General features: G+C 39.3%; 1 protein-coding gene across 2 annotated transcripts; it reads left to right on the top strand.

Moving 5' to 3' along the window:
* The first annotated feature begins 10,271 nt into the window (after positions 1 to 10,271).
* On the top strand, positions 10,272 to 24,265 carry zdhhc7 (zinc finger DHHC-type palmitoyltransferase 7). 2 transcript variants are annotated; one of them, XM_023298072.3, is made up of 8 exons: positions 10,272 to 10,437; positions 11,707 to 11,803; positions 16,761 to 17,106; positions 18,408 to 18,532; positions 18,909 to 19,005; positions 19,996 to 20,077; positions 20,419 to 20,549; positions 20,805 to 24,265. In XM_023298072.3, the coding sequence occupies exons 3-8, from the start codon at positions 16,762 to 16,764 to the stop codon at positions 20,985 to 20,987; spliced, it is 963 nt and encodes a 320-aa protein (XP_023153840.1). In that variant the 5' UTR covers positions 10,272 to 10,437; positions 11,707 to 11,803; position 16,761; the 3' UTR covers positions 20,988 to 24,265. The 2 variants fall into 2 exon arrangements, with proteins under 2 accessions (XP_023153840.1, XP_023153839.1); XM_023298071.3 differs by having other exon boundaries at positions 10,277 to 10,437; positions 16,757 to 17,106.
* Positions 24,266 to 24,574: the final 309 nt, after the last annotated feature.

Here is a 24,574-nt window from a genome sequence, read left to right as displayed (position 1 = left end):
AATCAATGTTTCTTCTCTAATTTCTGTGAACTTGTTTTATTTCAGCTCAGTGAGAGTCTCTACTGCTGTCTCAAGGCTCTCCTCTGCAACTCCTTCTTGGACTTTGTCTGTTATGCTCCAGTCTTTGTGTATCTGTTTCCATCCATGGTCTAACAGACTGTTGAAACAGACACACGTGGAGCACAACAGATAGAAGTAAAAAGCAGGTGAGATGGGGGAAATGAATTGAATGAATAACAACTTACTATGGCCATTCAATGCATTTTACAAGGCAAGTGTGGGCTAATATTTGTGGCTGGATTATTTTTGTTGGCTCTCTTTATAGCCAATACGCCTGTTTGTTTTGGTGTGAGATGCTGATGTTCTAGAGATATTCAGTGGTTTTGAATATTACACACACATACTTTAACTTAATGTGCATTATCAGGGTGTGATCAAGATGAAAAATAAGTAATACCAAGAGCAGAAAGAGTAAACAGTAATAATGAGCAAACAAATGTTGTCCCAAAAATGCAAATTACCATTTTTTTTAGAATGATAGTACACCAAAATATCGATGCAAAATTAAAAAGTTTTTCTTGTAATTGTAACTTAACTAACAAACACATTTCCTATTAAATAGTAGATGTAGCAAAAACACAGCAGTGGAACAGGTGTTGCCACTTTCAAAAATAAAGCTATAAATAATTTCTGGTTATCAATTGAAATCATACAAACTTAAGTAAGCCCCACAATTTACCTTGAAAACAGCACCAGCTCTTCCACTGCTGTGCTACTTGTGCACAGTATTTCGAGATACTTGGCAGATATGTTGTTCCAGGCTTCTTAGAGAACGTGCCACAGTTCTATGGACTTGAGCTTTTTTTGTCGCTTCAGTGTCTTCATGTAATCCCAGACTGACTCCATGATGTTGACATCAGGACTCTGTGGGGACTCATACCATCCATTTCAGGACTTCTTGTTCTTCTTAGGGCTGAAAAACTTTTTTTTTTTTCCTGTAAATGACTTTGCCTCCTGGAGGTTATTTGTGGAGGCATAAGAAGCTAAACATTTAAAGTGTTTAAAAAGAAAATATTTACACCCCATCACTTTTTGTACATTTGACTGTAATGTAGATTCAGTTTTAAATTGCCTATCAATCTACACTCAATATTTTATAATGATAGTTTTTGCAAATAGATTAAAAAATCTGAAGTGAAATGACTTGTTTATAAAAGACATCAGACTCTTAATTTAGCACTTTGCCAGCACTTACAGCTTTGAGTGTCCTTAGATAAGTCTCTACAGGCTTTGCACACCTGGGTTTGGGCACTTCATCCCTTTTTTCCTGGCAGATCTTCCGAAAGGATGAGAAGCGTCTATGCACTGCCTTCTTCAGTACACAGACGGGACAGGTGTCATGTGTGGTTTAAGTCTGGGCTTTGGCTTGACAGCTCGAGGAAAGCCTGAGTCTTGTCTTGAGGCCACTGCAGTGATGTCTCGTGTGTTTACTTCAGGTCACTGAGGTGTCCCAGTCTCTTTCTTCAAAGATTTCTCTATATTTGACTGCAATTATTCTCCCTTTGGTTCTGTCAATTCTCTCTGTTCCTTCTTATGAGAAACACCTGGTCTCTGCCAGACATAGTTCTGCCCAGTTTTGTCTTTACTTTTGGAGTAATCAGAGCTGAGAATCTTTTTTACTCCTGTTTTCAGTTCTTCAAATGTTCTTGCAAGCTGTCATATGCATTTTACTTAAAAAATGCTTATATTTACCATAAAGGCTGGCCTGTTTAACTGCTGCTGAAATAGTCATCCACCTAGCAAGTTCTCACATCTGCGCAAAGGACTTGTGAAGCTCAGTCAAAATGAATTTTGGGCTCCTTGTCACCTCCCTGAACAACCGCCTACTTGCTTGGTTACTCAGTTTTGGTGAACGGTCAGCTTTAGTGAGACTCTTACATTTCCACTTGCATGCAGTTATCATGGAAACCTTGAGAACTGTATAAACCTTTTTTCCCCCTTAACATTTGCTCTGATTTGCGTCTCCCCACAGTTTTATCACTGGTCTGTAGAGCACTCCTTGGACTATATTGCTTTTTTTCTACTAAAATGCAATGGGACTTGTGGAACCTTATATACATTAGGGCGTAGCTTTCTAAACTGTATCCATACAATGTGCTACAAGTGGATTCAAGTTAAAGTCAGGTTCCTAAGAAATCTCAATTATAATTAAAGCAAACAAGATTGCCCTAATTACAATGAATGATCAGATTTTTTTTAAAGACAGATTTCAGTCTTTTATTTTCTTATAGAATTGCCCAACAAGGTAACACATTTTCAGTTTGTTGCTAGGAGTTATTGAGGGCAAAACATGACCATTTTATTCGTTTCAAGTTAAATTTAGATGAGATGGCTACAAATGTGACTGCTGTATGACATCAGTCTTCTGAATAAGTCCATTTCTTACATTGGTGTGACATTTTAAAAAAGGCTGCATCTATTTGTGTTCATAATAGGCATCCAAACCCGTAATTTGTGTTACATTTTAAAGTGGTGCCTGCTTTGCAAGAAACTGTTTTTTGTTGACAAAACAATGAGAAGAGCTGTCCATTAACCCTTAATCCTGTGGACACAAATTGTGTCAAAATACTTTTCCTTAAAACATATCCCAGATTATAGTGTATGATACCATTTGTCCCCATTTTTAAAAAGAAAAAGAAGACTGTCATGAAATAGGAATACATGGCATGTTTGACTGAGACATGCGATGATAATGCCAAGAGCTAGAAAGTAGAACGAGAGATGAGTAAACACATCCCAGGGTTAAAATGAAGAGAAAATCAAAAGACAGGAAAATAGCTTGATATAGGGGGGTTGGCAACTGATGCCATAAAATGATTCCAACTATTTATAATCCAGATTAGCAGTTTCCTAAAGGTCCTGGGATTAGAAGTATAATGCCCACTAATGTATCTTCTGATGGAGGTGGTCGTCCCTCTCTCTTGCATTTTCATCATATGGAATCAATGGTTTTAGGCAAGAAGTGCAGCCTGGTGGTCCTCACTACACTCCGTGTGAGATAATGGTCAAAGGGGACAGATAGAAAGATGTTTCGCCCCAAAGCGCAATAAATGCTCTGAGCAAACACATTAGAAGACGTATTCATAACCCCTGTCAACCCTCTTCATAATCCCAGTAAAAAGCTCCTGTACCAACTGACATTTCCGCTGACATCCAAGTTTGCTTTTTAGATAAGGCTAAGTTTGGGCTACAGCAGTAACAAATCACAAAACTACGGTAAAAAGATTAACATAATTATGTCAGTTTTGTTATTTAATAAAGGACAAATCCAGTTCCCCAAAAAATAGTCAGTTTGAATGAGGTTACAGTCCAAGACCTGTGTGCTGTGAGAGTAACCACTAACCACTCTAAAATATCATCCCCCAAACTCCACTAAAACACCACTCATTTCACTCCACCAAGTTTGACATCCTAGCAGCGCCCACTTCTGAGATAAAATGTCCACAACAGGATTAGCACTCTGTGGAGCCCTAATCGTACTTGATCACGAAAAGCTGACTTGATGTCTTGTTTACTCATGTAGAAAAAAAAATCCCTTAAAAGCTAAAGATCACTTGGGTAAGGCCTCCGATTTAGATTTGGAAGTGCGTTGCAGCTCATTTTAAGTGGTTTGTGACGCCTGGGTTGGCATTGCAGCAGGAGGATAAGAGAGAGACCAGAGATGGAGGCTGCTAGTGGAAGTCTACGGAAGATCCAGTCAGTCAGAAACAGGCTGAACACCAAGGGGAGAGGGAAAGGAGGGGTGGCGGGAGGCGAATGAAAACCAGAGAAAGAGGAAGTCTGTCTTTGTTGAATTATTGATAGACTTCATCCACTATGTGGTCTCTTACATGGCGCAGCATGCAGCAGCGGGGTGAAGCGTGAGTCACGCCTCCACAAGGGTCCGGACTGAGGAGCCTCTCCACTCAACCTTGGCTTACATGGTCGTTTTTCCTCCGCTTCTAAGGACGCTATGTAGACTTACACTGATTTTCTATGGAGTTACCCGAACCTTAACCAAAACATGACTTTAATCTAACCTTAAGTCAAGAGTTTTCTCTAATATTGAATGATTAAATTGTGGAGACCAGGTTTTTGTCTACAATAGGAAGATGAATTCTCACATTGTGTCACTGTAAACAGAAGTATGTCCCCACAATGTGAGTACTTCTAATGCACCTACCCACCCACCAACACACACACACACACACACACACACACACACACACACACACACACACACACAGTTTTCTCCCTCCGCTCTCTGAAAAGGAAAGCTAAGCTTACCTTAAAAGCCCTCATATAAACTTTGTATTGATTGCGGCAAATGTGATGCAGCACTCAAGAAAGGTGGAATGTGCGTGCGTGCGTGCGTGCATGCGTGCGTGTGCATGTGTGCGCATGTATAGGGGTTTGGTTGGGGTTAAGGAGGGGAATCACTGAGCTTATAATAAAAATCCACTTATTTGCCATCCTAAAGATGCAGTCGTAATTCAATACCCGCTTCTGGTAAAAATGCATGCTCAACTCCACACTTATGTTTCTATAAACTAAAATTCTGTTAATATTAAACAGCCACATTTAAAGAATTAAATTGAAGAATTTTTTCAGCAGACCCAAGCACATAGATTAGTCCAGCAAGTAAGGATCTCTAAATCATCAAAATGACTTGTTTACATTAAAGATGTTTGTATTGATTAAACAAACAAAATTCACCATGTGTAGAAGTGTGTTATAGAGGTGCTTTTAGACATATTTTGCTCGGCTTTGACAAAGACAGGCTAGCTGTTTGTACTTGTTTTCAGTCTTCCTGCTAAGCTAAGCTAAGCGGCTTCTGACTATAGCCTCAACAGCCACACGCTGCATTTGGTACTGATCTTCTCATCTAATTCACCATCAAAAACCAAATTAGCATAATTCATTTGAAGCGTTGAGGCTACATAAATTGTAATGAACTGCCACATTAAAGCACAAATATCCTTTTTTAAGTAGACTGGAATAAGCCGCTCTCATGTGCCACAGTACACTTGCCAAACTAAGATGAGCCAGAAGGATTCATGGCATCTGCCAAGTCAAGGTTTAGCACTAATCCTATCACATCAAGGTAAATTTCAGAAAACCTTCGGAAGATCTGGCAAGCGTGAAAAGAGATATGTTTGGGGATAATGACAGCACAGCAGTTTAGGATGCACGCAGTTTACTTTGCATGTTGCCCTTTTGAGTCAGTCCCATGACATTATTTTTGATCAGCCTGTTATTTGGTTACCTGCACTTTTATCTGTCTCCACTTTATAGTGTCTAATAAAAATAGATTAAAACAAATCCAGCTTGTGACCATGTAGCTTGCTTGTGAAGGAGATACTTGTTTGTCCATTGGCCCATTTCTCTGAAGCCTGAATGCAGTTCATTGTGTCTCTGCCTTTTTACAGAAAATAGAACAGTGCATTCAAAAGATGTCCTTCACCAGGCTCACAAAAGACAGTGAACTCCACCACAATAATATACTGTAGCAGCTTTGTATACTTCATAAAAGAGATGCATTAGTGACCTTTCACAATGTTATTTGTTATCTTATGCTTATTTATAGCACTCATTACACCAGTATTTTGCAATTGAATGTGCAAATTGCCAACAAATATACAAAGAGAACTGATGACCTGGAGGTAAAAAGGTCTTGGCCCTTGCCTGTCCTACTGTTGCAGTTTTAGAAAGGCCAACAGATTGCCCTCCGCAGAAAATCCCCACTAAAAGGCTTCTCGGTTGGATTTGTGCAGGCGAGGCAAAGATGGCTGCGGCAGAGATAAGCCTGTATGAGGTCAGAGATCATTCCATCTTGGCCTGGGTTTGGACAAAGGCACTTCATGCCCCTGTGGAAACTCTCCCAGTAGTCAACACTTTGACTTTCCTAGTTAGGTTTGTAATTCTTAAGTAGCGAGTTTGAATAACTGAGGTTTTCCTTGGATGCTTACAGTGTAGACAGATGGTTGCACACAGTCACCCCAGTGAGGTTCATAGTGCAGAATATGCATTAGGAGAATTAGACCTTACATTGCACCCAGTCATGTGATGTTTAAACTCAGAGCCATTGGCAGTGGCATACAGGCAGATCTATAAATACACTATAGTGTCATGTATTTGAATGTTAAAACATAAATAAACAATAATAAAAAAAAACAACAATCAAATGAATGGATTTAACTACAGGGTCACCAAGTCTAATTTAGGAATAGTCAGATAGCTTGTGTTTTCAGTTCATAGTGCTGTTTAAAAAGATTAGCTTAATCCAGTTCCATATAATACTGTAAATATCATCCATCATACATTGTGCTCAACTGCAACTGCACCCATTTTCCTTCTTCCTCCATCTTTTACTGTCTCTTCTTTTTTAGCCACAGACAAAAGGATGCCAGATAGGAAAGGGATTTCTTTTGAGGTGCTTCTCTGTTTAAAAATTAATAAATATTTCTGCTGTTTTTTCATTTTAACAAGACATTACCCTTCAGTTTCAAGCGTGACTTCTTTTATTGTAGCTCAAGTCTGGTTTTATGTCTTTGCGTAGAATGCAATTAGGCTTTGGAAATGGAAGATTTGTGACCTATGGACACATGTGAGGAGTTAGTTTGCATATTCTTAAAAGAAAATTTAAAGGAAATGTTATCAGACATATGCTAGTTCTTATTCTTGCTACAACATATAACAGAAGTAAGAACGCCCTTGTGCAACGATGATTCAAAATTGTATTACTTTACAGTTAGTGGATTATTTCTAAATCAAACAGTAGGGTGTTTGCTCTGTCAGCACTGTAAAGGTAAAACTAACCATTTAGGTTTACTATATTGAAAATACAGCCCCCACATTAGGAAGTCAATGCAACAATGTGCTTCACTGTCGAGACTATGCATTCACTGTGGTAGTTTTGACCAGGCTGACGCTGAACAGTCTAGACTACATCTGACCGAAGAATGTTTTCCTAGTATTCTGTCCAATCTTGCAGTGCTGCACCTAACAGAAGGCTAGCGTGTTTTTTTGGATGCTGTCCATAGAGGTTGCACTGTCCTTCACACTGTCTGAGCTGTCACAGGAACTCCATTGATACATCAAGGCTAAAGCACTGTTTACAAGTAGTGCACTGTCCCTGGTGTTATTTTAGGAGAATGGCCACTGCTACTATGTATAGTAGCGCTAGAACCCATTCGTTATTACTGCTGCAACTGTGTTTCGACTGACTTTTACTTGATCGCTTTTCCATCTTTGTTAAGGCTTACAATCAGGATTTTTCAGTTCTTCTGGCAATTCTTTTTGTACATAGAGCCAAGTTGCATACATGCAGATAGACAGCACATATGTCAACAACTGTGAAAGTTCTGGTGTCTGCAGGTCATTTTTGAGACAGCTGTTTTACATTTTGTTTAAATAATCACAGATTTTCTAACGTGTGTGTCAGCAATCACTTGTGTATTCAATCTGAATCGTTTGACATTTAAATAATATTGCAAAGGGGGTGTAATCACTTTTGTTGTATACTGTAAACACAAACCTTGCAGGTTACCTTAGTTTACGACAGAGATAAACAGAACCTGGCTCTGTCCAAAGGTAACAACAATTGCCTAGCAACACCTAAAAATTTATTGTGTTTACCAAAGCCAGCTGGTTGCAGGTGGCAGCTTTATGTCTGTTTGATAGACATGAGAGGGACCCTGATCTTTTCATCAAAGTTGCTGCAAGAAGTAAGTGTAAAGTGGGCAAACCTCTGAACTAGTCTAAGAAAACTTGCTGTTTGAAGTGAATATGTACCATAGATGGGGCTTTACTGTTTAGTTCTACAACTTATCAGACCATAACAGTATCCTAACTGTGTACTGCTCCTAAATATTACATAAAATATATATTTTACCATCTTTTTATGTACAAATACCCATTACATAGTATGTATGGTATAAATAAACAACTTATTGATTTTCTCTATGTGTATATCCTCACTCCATCTGTTTGTGCTGCACAATACCAAAGGTAGATTACAATACATTGCACCAAACTGGAATGGTTTGCTGAGGTGTTAATATGCAGGGTTATGCTAACTCATTATTTAAACACACATTCAAAAATAAAGTCTCAATCTGTGCCTGTGACACTAATGTTGGTTGGAAAATCCCACCATGAACTCTTCTTTTGCTTGTGTTTTTCTTTCTTTCTAATTTTTCTCTCACCTCTCATCCCCTCTGATGTAAGCCAAGCCCTGCATTCTCGTTTCCCTTTTTATTCCTGCAGCAGTACACACACACACACACACACACACACACACACACACACACACACACACACACACACACCGACACAGTTACAAGGGGACCAGCCACAGTGACATCACACACTCGCTCCAAACCACTCTGCTCTCCACTCCGCTTTGCTTCACTTCATTTCACTCCAAAAGCCGGCATGTCAACAAAGGGTAGTGGAGGGGACTGCGCCAAAATAATAATGCACACAGGAACCCAAGGCCCACAGCAGGAGATTTTATTTGTTACATGAGCACTTAGCATTCATTATTTAATCGGATACAAGACTCCTGATTACATCAAGAGTTAAAATGAAATAACTCTGCTTGTCTCAGTTGCTATTCACAGTCTCTAATGCATTTTCTGGTACATCCAAGTAAGAGATTTGCCTGAGTCCAGACCTTTGAGTCTGTCAAATCCACTGTAACGAGATGACAATTCTGTCTGATAAAAGACAAAGCAGGAGATATTTTGAGGGGTGTATATCAGACAGAGAATGCCTTTAGGAGCACACAGTTTACATGTAGCCACTGTGTTTGCTGCTTTGGCAGTCAGTCAGATGCTCATCTAGCCATAATGGAGAGAGAACTAGTTCTGGAAATGGAAAGGGCTTCAGTCCCCAGATTCAGCCTTTAAGCTGCTTTAGAGGATTGATGGGTATTTTTTTCTCTCCCTCTCTCTACAGGAGACAACTGATATTGGCTGTGAACCAGAACAGGAGAGGGCAGAAGCCTTGAGCTTTCACTGCGCAGATGCAGACGTGGGGCAGAGAAGGGCCAAGCTGCTTTGTCTTGGCTTTATAATCCACTCTTGGGAAACACGTGACAGCTGAGACTGCTGCCAGGAAGGTCCTACTGCTCTCTGCTGGGGACGTCCTGCTACAAGTGGCATCAGTCCCCAGCTGACCGCAAGAGAACTTGTTCAGATTAAGTTAAATATTTTACTGAGTGTTTTTCTTCAGCTGTACACACACACACACACACACACACACACACACACACACACTTGTAGGGTATATAGAACTGAATAGAACATGCATTACAGTTTTATCTGGCAGGACAGTTTTCAGATTCACTGAAGTAGTTATGTGCTGATTTTATTGAACTTCAAGGTTATGGTCACTGTAGCAACATCAACAGGATTCAGGGAGTTTGTTTAGAGAGAGGCAGAGTTCAGAGTATTGTCCACATTCAATTCATTCATTCTTTAAAAATCCCTCCATTTCCTGCTCATTCTGCACAAGGTTGAGTTACTGGAAAAGTTCAAGTGCAGAGTGATTTGGAAAGTATCCATCCAACCTTGAATGTGACAGAAATGAATAATTATTTGATGGTAAATGTAAAGGTTTACACAGCTTTGGAAGTTGAGTCATCTGTATTCATACCTTACAGAAACAAATAAGGGCCAATGGTTAATTGAAATGGTGAGCATAATACGACCCATAACCTTAAACTGTAAGACATGAATCTGAAAGAAATATGAAGTACAGTCAGAAACACTGGGTTGCTTCCTTCATGCAATTTAGCTGAGACGAATTATTCACAAAGGGGAAATATTCAATATTCAAGGGCACAAGAAAATTAATTTAATTAAATTAATCTCGATTGCATGAACTCTAATTGTTGGCTTCACGCTGTAGAGTACAACATACATCCATGCACACATACATACAGTTTAGTCTTAAATTTCATCCATCCACATAGGCATACATACCATATGAAGTAATATACGTTTACATGCACGCATGCTCAGAAATATGTCACACGCAATATATTTAACACGCATCCTAAAGTTTACCAGCGGTCGCTATTCACTCTGTTTAACCGATAGCACCGACGCGTGGAGGATTGACATCGACGCAGTGTTGTAGGTGCAGTTCTTTCACTAACCATGTGGTGGCACTGTTCTACCAAATATCATTCGCCGGATTTTCGCGAAAGATAACGGACACACCCGAGGCGAACCCCGGAAGCCGTGTCGTTACTGGTGACTGTCAGCCCGTTGTTAAAGCGATGTTGCTGCTACTGCGGATACGGCTGCTATGGGGCTAGAGTTAAACACCAGCGAAGTGTCAAAATGTACTGAGAGGGAGTCCCCAGCAACAGAATTTAGAAATATTAAGGTATGTAATTTAGCTGTCACTCAGAAGGCTTGGTTTTCGTACTCGCCACTCGCATACAGTGCTAGCATGCTAGTTGCGTTAGCTGCATTCTGTGGCAAGTTAGCAAGCGAGATTTACCAGCCAGTCCGGTCGCATGTGAAGTGTCAGGCTAGCGAGCTACTGTTCCCGGTTTGTGTGTGTGTGTGCTGGAGGGTTCAGTTTCAGTCACGACCTTTACAGCTATTATTGCAGCAGAGGGGATCGACCCAAATCTGTGCTTGTAGGTTGCTGGTGGTCAATGATAGCTTTACGAGTATGCCCAGTTGCACCGATGGCGGATGATAAATGAAAAGGTGGTGAATTGTAGGCTACACGACGTGAAGAAGGACTCTAATCTCAGTCACAGCTCGCTAACTGTTGATGTGATTCTGTTCACTTTAACGCCTAACACATACAGACGTGCATTTTTTTTTCTCCAGGCTAGTATCTCAGTGTTCTCTCGAGTAGAAATGAAAGTTGAATTATTGGATGGATTAGAATCAGCCAGAATGCTTAGTTTTTCAGAATAACCTTAACGTATGTCTTTCAGTGTTGTCACTGTTGTTTGGTGGTTTTTGACAAATGCCTTAGATACATTGAGATAGTCGAAACGCTCGGGACAGAACTGCTTTACCACCTCGATGTCAGGTTAACGACAAAGATCCATTATATTATTGATTATCAAGGAACAAAAATACTTGCAGTGTCACCACATTGCTATGAATAGCCAGAATGATGGGTGTGTTTCCTGGGGGTAAAAAGGAAACACTTGTAAAATCCTGGATGGCACACAGTCTTCATCTAGAGAGGAAACAAGCATTATGTAAACTGTGGTGATGTGTGGTAACTGTTGCTAGTTTATTTGGTACGCCTCACCTGACAAAACACAATCTAACACAACGGCTCTGTAATAAATCCTAGTCTTGAGAGGGATACAGTGTTCAGATTTGCACAAGCATTTTAAATGTTTAAATGTGATTGTTTTTGAGGCTGTCACTTGTGATGCTTTGAAACTGTTTTGAGATTTACTGAAAAGCATTTCTAATATTAGCTCTTGACTGATAGAAATGGAATCAGCAATCAGTAAATATTTTGTGTTATGAAAACACTTGCAATGATTTCTGCTCATGGATCTAGAAATTGTTTTAGAGCTTTTGTCTGAATTAGTTTAGTTATGTGTACCAAATAAACTGGTATCTGAATCAAGTGTATATTGCTAATATCATATTGTTGTATCTATGTCTTCTTTAGGTGTCAGCGTACATGCCTGTCTACATGTAGTTCATCCTGAGTGCTGGTCCAGGAGATACACACCACAGCATGCTGTTGTGAAGTTGAAACGTATTAGGTATGTTTCACCTCAACCTGAATGCCTTTTCTTTTCAGTGTTTTTTTTTCATCAGAGTATGTAACAAGGGCAAACAAAGAAAGAAACTAGCGCTTGTGTCATCTGTTTATCTCTTATGCAAAAGCTTGAAGAGTTGCATTCCTCATTTGGCTTTGGCTAGTGAAAGGCCTCTTGGGAGACTCTGAGTAGCAGACGGTCTATTATCAGAGAGCATGTACTTGATAATTCATTTGCCTGTATTTTCACTGTTGAAAGAAAAACCTGAAACACTGAATGATAAAGGTCGATTTGTACATAATCAAGTTGTGATGTGAGTACAGAAGCAAGAGAGTTGGGGCATTTTTGGCTCATTCAGTTTTTTGGAATAGTGTCATCAGGTTGGCCATTAAGCTATTTGGTGAATTTGGCAACAAAACATAAAATCACTTAGTAAATTGGCAGCCAGTTCTTGTGCATTTTAGGTGGCATTGTTTCATCAAATTTTCTTAGTGACATAGTGTATGGTGACTTTGCAACAGTGCGACCCTGCGAAGCAATCTGAACACAGTGACACTGAGGTGACTGCTGGTTGTGTGTGTCAGAGAGCAGAGCTAAAGCGTGATAAGGAGAAGGGGAGAGTAAGGGACCGGTGGCTCTTGTGCTGTGCCCTCTGGCTGGGAAGGGCAGACAGCTGGACAAGCAGCTGGTGTGGTTTTAATGGACCTCCCCATTATTGACCACGAACAAATCAATACTCCTTAAACTGGCAAGAGCGTTTCTGCCCTCTTAAGGAAAATGCATGTTGATTTTTTTGTTTTCCTTGTTTAACATATAAACAGCATAGCATTAATTGTGGTTAATAGTATAAACAGTGTTAATAACAGTGTTAATGTAATTAAATACACTTATTAAAAGACAAAGAGACAGGTATTTTTCAGCAGGTACTTGCAAAAGCTTCTCCAAATAGCATTGCAGACGTGTGTTGCCAGATCATTTTTTCCTACAGATCACTAATACATTTTTGGAGATTTTTGTTTAATTGTCACATTCCTTAATCACAACTTGGACATAATAAGGGAACGCAGTTTTGTACTTGAACATAAGTTGTCCAAACATGCCTGCTGGCATTGCAAGCATTTTCCAGCATTTCCCTTCACCTTCTGTGCTGGCCTGCTGTCCTGGTGGCATCTGCTTTGTGAATATCAAAACGAAGTGTAACTTCTTCCTAACCAATGTAAAGACTGCCTGTGCTCTTGTGTATGTAATCTTTTTTTTCTCTCACTCAGCTGTAATCAACTGTTACTAATTACACAGTTTTTTTCCCCCAGTATTTATTTTCTGGCAAAATCTGAGCATGTTTTCATTTTTTTCTGTTACTGCGTTGTGATTAATTACACCGAAGTAGCTGTATCAGTCAGCCATCATCAGTTCTTGAGCTGACTCTTTCGACCTGAAATTGGTTGTCAGGTTATTCACAGGGGGGTGTTCTGAACAGTGACCTCAGCTATTCTCATGTGTGAAATAGGACTGCCAGCTAAGCTTTGCTCCAGCCTTTTGTCCAACCATCATCCTTTTACTGAAAAATGTATTTAAAAATTTTTTTTTTCAAGGCAGTGCGTCATTCAGTGACACACGCTGTCTTATCATATTTGAAACTATGACAACTGCTTACTGTTTCATTCAGTGTTTCACACTCTGCTCACTTGAGAGTGAACTTCCTCTGCAGGGTTTTGATGTGGTCGGTAGTGTATTTACGAGCCAACAAAATATTGGAAAAAAATGTCAGGCTTTCTAACACCGTTACCAGTTCATGAAACATCAACCCTAATCCTGGCTGGCTGGACATATCCTTTGGCTTGTATTTATGTAGGGATTTATGATGATAATATGTGCTTCACATTATAAACAGGACATAATATTATGACAAAAAGCCTAAATAGACCTCTTGTAAGTTATCATTTTGTGGAACTGCAGTATGTTTTGTGTGTTTTTCTGGGTGAAGAAAAAGAATCACACTCTCAAAACGAGGATATTGAAGCCGGCGTCTCTTTATTCAGCAGTATTCCCACAGAATCTTTGGAGCCTGAAAGAGAGAAACACAATCCCCAGTATTTTTCCATCAGTTATCAAGCTGTAGGTATTGAGTGAGCTAAAGAGGAAACATAAGTAAAACAAATGTGTAGGTGGACCCAGAGTGTCTACAGGCCCCCAAAATTTTAACCAGGGCCAAAGAAAAATCACCAGTGCCAAGATGATAACAATTGAGAATTAAAAAAAAAAATGAACCAGTTTTATTATTTGGTGTTTAATTTACTCAAGCAAATTAGCTATTTTTATTCAACAACTGCTCACAAATAACATAAAAATGCAAATATTTCTGTCAAATAAGGCAACACAGACACATTGCCTTTACTGTACCTAGACTGATCATCATTACTGTTATGTGTAGTCACCACTGCAAAGGCCCATTCTGAGTCAGGAGTAACCCAATGTTGAAGGGTTGTAACGTACACTTGGGAGGGTTAACATAATAATTATCATTTATATAAGCCAGATCAGAGAAAATCAATTTGAACACTGCTCTGTTTTCACACCACTGCAGTATTTACAATTCTTATCTGGAGAACAATGGTAGAAAGGCACAGTGCTAACAAAACATTTGCCGAGGCTTATCGTTTTTTTGCTAGTCCTCACCCACACTGTGAACTTTAGAAAATCGTCACTCAAACACATCAAGACAGGTTAACTTATCAGCTATCCTATTCAAAACTAGCCATACATTGGATATGTAAATTGTTTGCATATCCAACACAGAACAGATACACCTTGATTTTTATCAGATGCAGCAATCCACACTGATTACAAGAGAATCATGCAACATACATGTCAACATCAAGCACTTTTTTTAGTTTCTTTACTGAGTAGGTCTATTGCTTTGAACAAGTTACCTTGAAACCACTGTGGGGTCCTCAGTTGGACTTTCACAAAAAATAAAGATCTATTTTTTTTTCTGGATGTCAGGAAAGCGTATTTGCCATTTTAGGGTTTCAGATCTGCAGGCCAATATCCTCTTGCTGTCTCTCATTTTCCATTTTGCAAGAAATTTCAGTGACACCCACTATTAAAGTAGACGACTCAGCTCTGCACCCATTTCACTGGAAATGTCTCATTTGATTTAACTGATCAGCCAAAGGAAGCAGTCACTTGTTTCAAAGCACTACATTAGTTTACCAGTGCACCCCATTAAAAATGTAATACACACCTCCACTGTATAAGTCAGGGAGTTTTATAGCTTAGTAATGACACAGTTATTATAACAATGCATGGTTGATAAGTTATATCAACATCTTGAACAGAACTCTTCTGTCTAAGGTTATTTTTTTCAGCAGTGTCACTGACTTGCCCATCCGGAGGGAAGCGCTTGTATACTCATGATTGTCAAACAAAGTGGTATGACAACCATTCACAATTGGGGGTGTATGTGTGTGGAGCAGCTTCATTAAGCCTTTCCTGTTTGAGTTGATGACAGACGATGTATGTAGCAATACCCTTTTCCAGCTGTAGTGCAAACTTACACAGATACTGTAAATACACTGTTTATTGTCCTGATGTTATCAGTAGCCACCCGAATTTTATTAAAGAAAATGTTTGAAACTTTGATGTGCTTCTTTAAGATACAGATACAATGAATCTTTATCTGCATGGTTTACTGGGTCATTTTGGAAATTCTCAGTAATATGGAAAATGCTGATCACTTCTGTCTCTGCTTAACCAGCAATTGCACATTTTCACACCAAATACTTTGGAATAAATTAACTGTAAATATATTTTATGTTCCAGTGTATGAAAGGAATGTGTGATTTATGTGGGTCTTTGAACGGAAGATGTTTAGTGTGTAAGATGAAACCGAATAGGTGCAGAAAACCTTTACTTTTGTGGTATACTACATCAGTCTTTGGGCATAGCCAGATTGATGTTTTAGATCTGATCTCTTGCTAATTATAACATAAATTGCAGTGTAATTTTTCTCCTTTATTTTTTTTTACACCAAAAAAACCTAAAGAGCTTAGTTTTATTGGTTTTGTTTTGTCTCTGTAAATTACAGTGAAGCCTGTCAGTGGCAGGTAACTGGGTCTAAAGATTATTCTTAGCCTGTGTTTCTCATGCACATGTAGCTCAGATGCAGGATCAGTTTCCTATAGGGACCAGGATAGTCATTGATTTATCTGGAAGACGTGGACATAGTCTCTCCAGCTGGTCCTGAATGTTCTCCTGCGACCTTGACATGAATACAGAAGACGAAAGCTCCAATGACTCATGCTTCTTGTAATAACAGCTGCATGGCTCAACGGGCCCTGAGCTTGAGGAGTTTAGTCCAAGGATAAGTCACACTGATCTTATTTTGTAGCAGTAGTGGCAGGGCAACGTATGGATAGTACCTTTGTTGTTTGTCCAATATGTTTTGAGGAAAATGTCGGAACAGCTACTGGTCAGATTGCCATCCAGTATGCAACAATCATCCTCATGATTATTTGGGATGATTTTGGTGACTCCTTTGATCTCCTTTTTGCACCTTAGTCCTTAGCTTTAAATGTGGCATTTCACTGAAAGAAATCCAACACTGCTTCTGTGACTCTTTCATAAAATGTTAGTATGTCATGATTCAGCTGGATCTTTGTACAATGTGGATTCCAGTCAGAGATGGTGTACACTTGATAAAAGCTATTGTAAACTAACTTGAGTATTGCAACATTTAATCTCCCTCCAACTCTCTCAGTGCTGTTCTGCAGTAATTTTGCAAGCCGTTTTATCTTTCAGTCTCATTTGTGTATCCTCGCTAGCATAGGTTATTACAGTTGTTGTACGAAGGGTGTGTAATTAAGGAAATAACATCTGTATATATCTTTTTAATGCGGGAAACAAAGACAGTAGCCCTGGATTAAATTTTGCTCCCAATCTTTCCTTTCCCCTAAGGCAGCATGCAGTCTTCAAACCACCGACTACGAGATATGGAGCAGCACCACCCGCTGCTGTCGGCAGGTGCAGATGTCGAGACGGGGAGCCTGGCAGCCGGTGTGATGGTTGGGGGTCCGCACACGGGCCATACAGGAGGGAACCGCACACTGTGGTTCATTCAGGACAGCTGTGGTATGGTGTGTGCAACCATGACCTGGTTCCTGGTGCTATATGCAGAATTTGTGGTGAATTTTGTCATGCTTCTGCCCGCCAAGAACTTCTGGTACTCACTGCTAAACGGGGCCACCTTCAACTCACTGGCTGTTCTTGCATTGGCCTCACACCTGCGCACCATGTTGACTGACCCGGTAAGGATGTTAAACACAGTAATAGTGGGCTTGGTTGAATGTATGAAGGTGAAAGCAGGGTTTGAGAATAAAGGAGAGTTATAGAAAACTTGGATAATATTACTGTGTAAGCCATAGGTTTTGTGTTTATAAAACAAAGACCACATTGCAATAAAAGAATATACATTTGAAGCTCCTGAAAAACGATACGTGATTAATGCTTCAGTGAGAGTTAAAGAAATGTCGGGGTTTTGTGCTGCTCGCGCTCTGCATACAGGACTCATTCTGTAGTGGACATTTTGACATTGCATGTTTAAGCACGATAAAAAGCACTGCTATGAGTTGACACTCGGTGTCACCCACTGATGTGATCTGGGACACTGAGCTGAGGGGTAGTGTGCAAGAAGACTTTGTACGATAATTGTACAGAGCACCCTACTTAACTGAGTCTCCTCACATTATTGAGTGTATTAAACAATTTTTTTCATTTACATTAAAGGCCCAAGAGCAAAGTCTGGAAGTAACTGTTTACATTTCCAGCCGAATAACTGTAAATGCTCTTCAAAGCATTTCTCCGTATTGTTTCTGTGCCCATAAAATGTTTACAACATTTTGTTATTTAGTGGAAAACATTAAATGTAGCTCTTCCGCTGACAGCAGCTTTTTAATGATGTATGATATCATATCATATCTCATATCATGTATTTCAAAGCAATTAATAATTCCTTGTCATTTCTTGCTGATAGTTTGTGGCTGAAAATGGCCATTGCATGCTCCTGGGGGTAGTAGGTTAGTGCTGTTGTTGGAACGTTTATTAATGCTTACTCAAAGAAACGAGATGTCTGATGACAGCTCCACTGGTGCTTTACAGCCCAATAGTCCAGCCTGAACAAACGCTCCATTTAAAAGTCCAAAAATAGTACAAACTGGCTTATGTGGTAGTATGTCAAAGTAGAGTTTAAACTATTTTTTGAAGATCTCATACTTATTTGTGCATTCCAGTTTAAATAGTTGTTACACCTGACTGATTTCAGTCATTTTGTAAGGTTTCCAGACCAAATACATTGCTGTAGTGTCAAACTGAAGAAATAATCAGAGCAGTTGATGCTTCCTGCACAGTCAGTCAAATGAAAAGACAATTATTGGAACAGCATGAACAAGTGGACTCTTTTTTTTTTAACACCCTAGAAATGTTAATATTAATTGTTAAATTGCTGTATACACAAACACTGCTTGTCTTTTCTAAGCCTGTGGCATAATGCATTTATTCTGACCTTTGTAACTGATAGTTTTTGTGTTTTTCTGTCTACCCCTCTCTTCAGGGTGCAGTTCCTAAGGGCAATGCAACTAAGGAATATATGGAGAGCTTGCAGCTGAAGCCTGGTGAGGTCATCTACAAGTGCCCTAAGTGCTGCAGCATCAAGCCTGAGAGGGCACACCACTGCAGGTGTGTCTTCCATCATGTCTATACAACAGGCATAGTGTGAGCAGCATGTTAGCAGAGCAGCAGCAGCCTGAGCCTTCTTTCTGTGACTTCACAGCATGTGTTCAAGCATAGTACTGAGTGTAGATCAAAAGGTTTTGCCAACACAGAGCCCAACAAGTAATCACTGTATTTATGTGCACAATACAAAAATTGGAAGTATACAGGCAGCTGTTGAAGAAAAGCAATTAAATAGTGATATTCTCCTTTACCACTCTGACATCTAGCGTCCAAAATGAACATTTGTACTCATACTATGTGAAAACAGGAGCAGGGTGGTTTATGGGGTTTGCATTAGCAGTAAGTTTGTCATGCATTCATATCTCTCTCCTGCCTGCAGTATTTGTAAACGATGCATCCGGAAGATGGATCACCATTGTCCTTGGGTCAATAACTGTGTTGGAGAAAAGAATCAGAGATTCTTTGTTCTTTTCACTGTAAGTACATAGAAACTCTCATGGAGTAGTCTATTTGTTAAATTTAATGAGAGGGTGTGGTATGGACTAGAAATGAGCATCTTGTTAATGGAAATTTAATGGTCATGATAATAATTTTAAAAATGATGCCATGGCTCATACTTTATCCATTAATGTTTACATAGAAATGACTTTGTATTTGAACTTGTTTTGAATGTTGTGACTTCATTCTGATCAGGTATAACAGTATGACAGGTGAAGTGAACAACACTGATTATCTCTTCATCATGACACATGTTAGTGGGTTGGATATATTAGGCAGCAAGTGAACACTTTGTCCTCAAAATTGATGTGTTAGAAGCAGGAAAATGGGTAAACGTAAGGATTTGAGTGAGTTTGACAAGGGTCAAATTTTAATAGCTAGACGGCTGGGTCAGAGCATCTCCAAAACTGCAGATTTTGTGGAGTGAAAAGGGGGGACATATTAGGCAGGTGGTCATAATGTTATGAATGGTTGGTGTATATTATACTAGAGGACAAATTTTTTTTTTTAAATTCACAGTTTTTTATTTTGTGATGATGTAACCTGCTAAGGTTCACAGCTCAGTCGCTCAGCAGGAACAAGCCTACATTAAATGTGCTCTCTTGGCCATTTTTGACTCTTTGACGACACCAGCACTTTTTTCTGGCTTCATATGCTGACTGGAGCTTTTTTGAAGACAGCAACATAAACTGTCATATACAGTGTGATTGAACAGTACAAGGTCACCTGTGATTTAAGTGCTTAGTTTGCTCCTCTCTCAGATTACAATAAATGGAGAAGTTTTGTATAAAAACACAAGCACAAAACTTAATAGAGATTTTTTTTTTTTATTAATGACAAGTCAGATGGCTTTTGATTTTTACATTCAGAAGGTTATATTGCCACATTATATTGAAATTAATCTGATAGGGTGACTTTCTTTCTGTATCTCCCTCTTAATGCATTTCCCCATCCTCTTCTCCCTACAGATGTACATAGCCTTGATTTCTGCCCATGCACTGGGCCTCAGTGGTATGCACTTCTTCACCTGTATTAAAGTCCAGTGGAACGGTAAGGCCTCTCTGTCTTGCAACATTGATTGTAGCATGAGTTTGTGTCAAGAATACACATGTGGGATGGCAAAGAAGTGTAGATTGAGAAAGAAATGTAGCTATATACAAGTGTTTGAAGTGCTTGGATAGATGAAGAGAGACAGAGCAGAAAGAGTGAAGAGTGGAAAAATCAAAATGATTTTTATCTTGTCAGGTCATTGGACTTGTGCAGCACAGTCATCATATGTCTGCCATTGATCTTTTCCTCACTTCACTTTGATGTAGTTTAATTTGAGGTTTCAGTCAGTTGTTCGCTGCACACTAAAACATGTAAATTTCTTCCTCCCTTCCTGTGGCCAGAGTGCAGCGACTTTTCTCCAGGGGTGTCTGTGCTGCTGCTGATTTTCCTCTGTCTCGAAGCCATCCTCTTCCTCACTTTCACAGCTGTAATGTTCGGTACGCAGATCCACTCTATCTGCAATGACGAGACGGTCAGTATCCACTGCAATACACAGGCTTTGTTCCTTTCAGCCAGTTGTATGTGTGACAGGGAGGGTCGCTGTAGGATGATGGCAGTTAAGAAAAAAGATGACGACGAGATGCCCCCTGTCTTAATAAATGATTTTGGCTGTGCAAATATAAAGAATATATAACTAACTTAATGTAAGAAGGCTTAATGTAATTACGTTCAACCGATATTTTAATGAGGAATCCCCTATTTACAAACGGGTTTGATTGCCTTGCAGGAGATTGAACGTCTTAAAAATGAGAAGCCAACATGGGAACGTCGCATGAGATGGGACGGAATGAAAGCTGTATTTGGAGGTCCACCTTCTCTGCTGTGGTGCAATCCGTTCACAGGCCTGCGTCTGCGGCGTTTGATGCTGTTGACCCATGGTCGACGTGCTGGGTCTGAGTTTTCTGTCTGAGAAGCAGGGCAGACTGATGCAGCTGACCAAGACTTGACCATGCTGAAAGCAAGATATCTTGGCTGCGGCTAAGATGGACCTCTTTTCTCTGAGGCTACCTTTCTTGAGTGGGTGACACAGAGACATGCTACTGCAGTGGGACCCCAGTGCATCACAACCACCACTGAAAGTTTGTATTGTCACTATCACATGCTGATGTAGACCCAACATTTTTGGTGTTGTTCTGCACGAGTATGCTGAACAACTAAAATATTTTTTTGACATGAGCAGCTTTTTGTTTTGTGTTTTTACATAAAGCATGCAGTATGTAACTCAAATGAGTCTTTTATTCCTGACCATATGAGGTGCTGTTGGAAGTCAACTCATGCATCTTTATTAGTTTCTTTTCTTTGCTGCAGATAAGAGATTCAAGAATTGTCTTTGATTTTTTTTTTTTTTTTTTGAGGGAGGATCAACAACATATCTTTTATCATCACTGGACCCAGACAAGTGGATCGAAATGGGAAATGCTTGAAACTCTTTTATTGGACCCAGACAAGGAAATCACAGTAAAGGACATGCACACATGACACTTGAAAAGAGCCTGGATATGGGGACAGTGAACATCAGAGATTGAACTGTGCTGTCTCAATTTGCATGTATAACAGCTCAATCAGTCAGCATCTCAGCCTGGAAATGTGGCTTTCATCATCTTCAAACTAATGAACAGGCTACTGTGAACACAAGCCTCATTCTTATTCAAGAAGACAGAATGGCATTTCCTATCCATTCTTCTCCTTTATCATGTTTTTTCCTTCCTTGGGCTGAAATGGTTGATTGTGTAGGTTACTCAGGCCAGTAGAAATTCCTGTTCCTTATTTTAAATAACTGCTGAAGCAACTGAGCTGTGACCACTCCTCAACAGCTGACTGTATCGACTCACTAGAGATGAGTGCTGTTATTCGGAGTCTTTATTTGGACAAAAAAAGAAAAACGACATTTTTGTAGTAATTGTATGTGTTCATTAATTTGCCATTCCGCCACTCGTACGTGCTGCTCAACATCACTAAAACAGTCAGTGACTGCCAGACCACTGATACGCCTCCTTGTGTTTTCATAACAAAGTGGTTCAGATCAGAGACTGAATGTTACCAAGTCAGAATTGTTTTACTCATACAACGTTTTTCTCAATATGGAAAACTGGAGCCTACTTCTGTGTGTAGTAGGAACCTATATATAAGAACAGTTGGATAAGACATAATAGCATTTAAACCATGACAACACTCTTACAAACTCTCCAGGCAGAGCCAAGTCTCAGACGTGGTCACTTTGCATGCTACTTGGCCACCATGTGGTGCAGCATTTTGAAAAGGAGGACTAGAAACACTCGCACAACCTCCTTTGGCTCATTGTGAGTGCATTTGAATCTGCAGAGCCAAGCTCCATTGTGAAGTCAGCCTTTAGATTTACAAAGGAAATGCTTTGCTGAAAAAGGCTGAGGTACCAGGCTCATTATACAAGCTTTAATAGTGAACAAAGTCTCGGGGAGCTCCGCAGATGCTTGCCAGGCCTTTTCCTACTTTCCACTCCAGAGAGGCCTGTAACATTGAGGTGCAAGGATAGTAGCAGACACTTTCCCAGGTGTTACTAGAACACTTATCCATGCCTTTGAAAACGTTCAGTCAAGGGAATTCATCAGCTTGAAAGATATTGTGATTTTTGCCATATTTATGAAAGTGTCCATTTTGTGACAGCTTGTCTCCTAATTTTATTCTGCATAGTTAATGAGCCTGTATCACTGGATGAATGTGGCTTTCTGAATTTACAATTCAGGATTTAGAGTCGAATCCTGATTACAGGCTGGTATTGTTAAAGTATTATCAAATCTAGACTTTCAAAGTCTGTTTTTCTTGCTTGTTAAACAGTATACTGCTGTCTGTTCTCATCTGTGGTTGTCAGAAGGAACTCTATCGCCACTGTTTACACTAAATGATGACATCTGATGCTCTATGGCTGTAATGTTTTAAGGAATATGCTGTCATTAGAATGTAAAATTTATCTATTTTGGGACTAAGGGTCAAGGTACTGAAAGCTAAAAGATATCAGGGGAATTTATTAATGCTAGCATCTCATTTTTTATTTTATTCTGCTAGTCTGCCTAACCTCAGCAACAATTTTCTGGTTAAATATCGACAGAATATCACTTTCCTATCCAAACATTGTCATACTTTCTCCATATTCAGCACAGTCCATTCAGCATCCACTGTCTTAACATGCTCAGTGAAAATGAGTGAAGTTAAGCCAAACAAAGGTCATTTGCACATGTAAAAATGAAAGAGTTTGTAGAAAACAGTGGGAAAAATCAGTCGCTTTAGTTTTGCAGGTGCACAAGTATGTTCCTAATTAAGCAACAGCTTTTATTAAAATAGTTGCAGGTATGAGAGGCAAAATTACATCCAAAGCTAGTGAACTGCCAAGACCGCAATAAACACAAAATGTCATTAGAGTACAAGCAAATATACAGAGCAAGACATGAAGTAACAGGACTAATACACTGTACACTATTAGTTATATTTATATTAGGTAGAAAAACATCAGATCTAATTACAGGTTGACAGATACCGCCGTGCTGACTGGATATTTATATCTCATATTGACAGGGAGAGTTTGGACAAACTTGTTTGATGGAACCAAGTGTTTGACAGTAAGATAGTCCTGTTCCATGACCAAACACAGATGCAGTGATTTTAATGTATTAAAATAAGCTTCTGTTACAGGATGTATAGTTTTACATTCGTGCTCAGTAATAGAATGGACGAATGATAATTTTTGGATGGATTATTCTTGTCTCTACATTCTGCTGTACGAGTTAAAGAGCTACAATTACTGTGGAGAGATGTTAAAATGTTGAACGATGTGCAAAATTGTGTAAACCAACACTATTCTGTTAAATCTTTTACTTCACACTAGTTGACGGTGAAACTGGATTTATGCAGAAAATAAAGGATAAAGAGCGTTTTGTGACGTATAGTGATGATTCTTAACAGAATGGATGTTTGATCACAGATTTACCATTAACATGACCATAAACAGTTGAGAAAGATTTCATTTCCTACTCTCCCGAGAGAATGTTTCTTCAAGAACAAAACGTACTTCAGCTTTATAAACAAAAGTATAAAGGTTACTATTAACAGTATATAAATGGAATGTTTTATTCGAGTTTTTTTTTTATTGTCATAATCTTAAAATGTCATATCGTCAATGTCATCCTTTTACATAATAAACTTGATTAAATTAAAGATAGAAATTGTGGTTGTTTGTCTTGCATGCATGCTACTTTGCAATATGCTGGATAACAGAAAATATGGGTTATACACTGGAATAGAATGCTGCAAAATCTGATAGAAGCAAAAAAAAAAAAAAAAAACAGGACTGATAGGTGGCCACTGGAAGCAACTTTATGTTCAGTGTCTTGCCCAACAACATTTCAACATTAGGGGGATTGAACCTCTAACGTTGCAATTAGTGAACAACCCACTTTATCACCTGAGCCACAGCCGCTGTATGAATCAAATAAGTAATAGTAGTTTCTCTTCTAAGCAAATCAG

The sequence above is a fragment of the Amphiprion ocellaris genome, chromosome 1, assembly GCF_022539595.1.
Source record: "Amphiprion ocellaris isolate individual 3 ecotype Okinawa chromosome 1, ASM2253959v1, whole genome shotgun sequence".
Taxonomy (NCBI): domain Eukaryota; kingdom Metazoa; phylum Chordata; class Actinopteri; family Pomacentridae; genus Amphiprion; species Amphiprion ocellaris.
This window is presented reverse-complemented; position numbering and strand designations above follow the sequence as displayed.

Bases quoted from the DNA above. Each gene is read 5' to 3' on its own strand.
- zdhhc7 (XM_023298072.3), top strand. From the start codon at position 16,762: ATGCAGTCTTCAAACCACCGACTACGAGATATGGAGCAGCACCACCCG. The intron at 18,533-18,908 runs GTGTGTCTTCCA...TCCTGCCTGCAG, and splicing joins GAGAGGGCACACCACTGCAG to TATTTGTAAACGATGCATCC. The intron at 20,550-20,804 runs GTCAGTATCCAC...ATTGCCTTGCAG, and splicing joins CTATCTGCAATGACGAGACG to GAGATTGAACGTCTTAAAAA.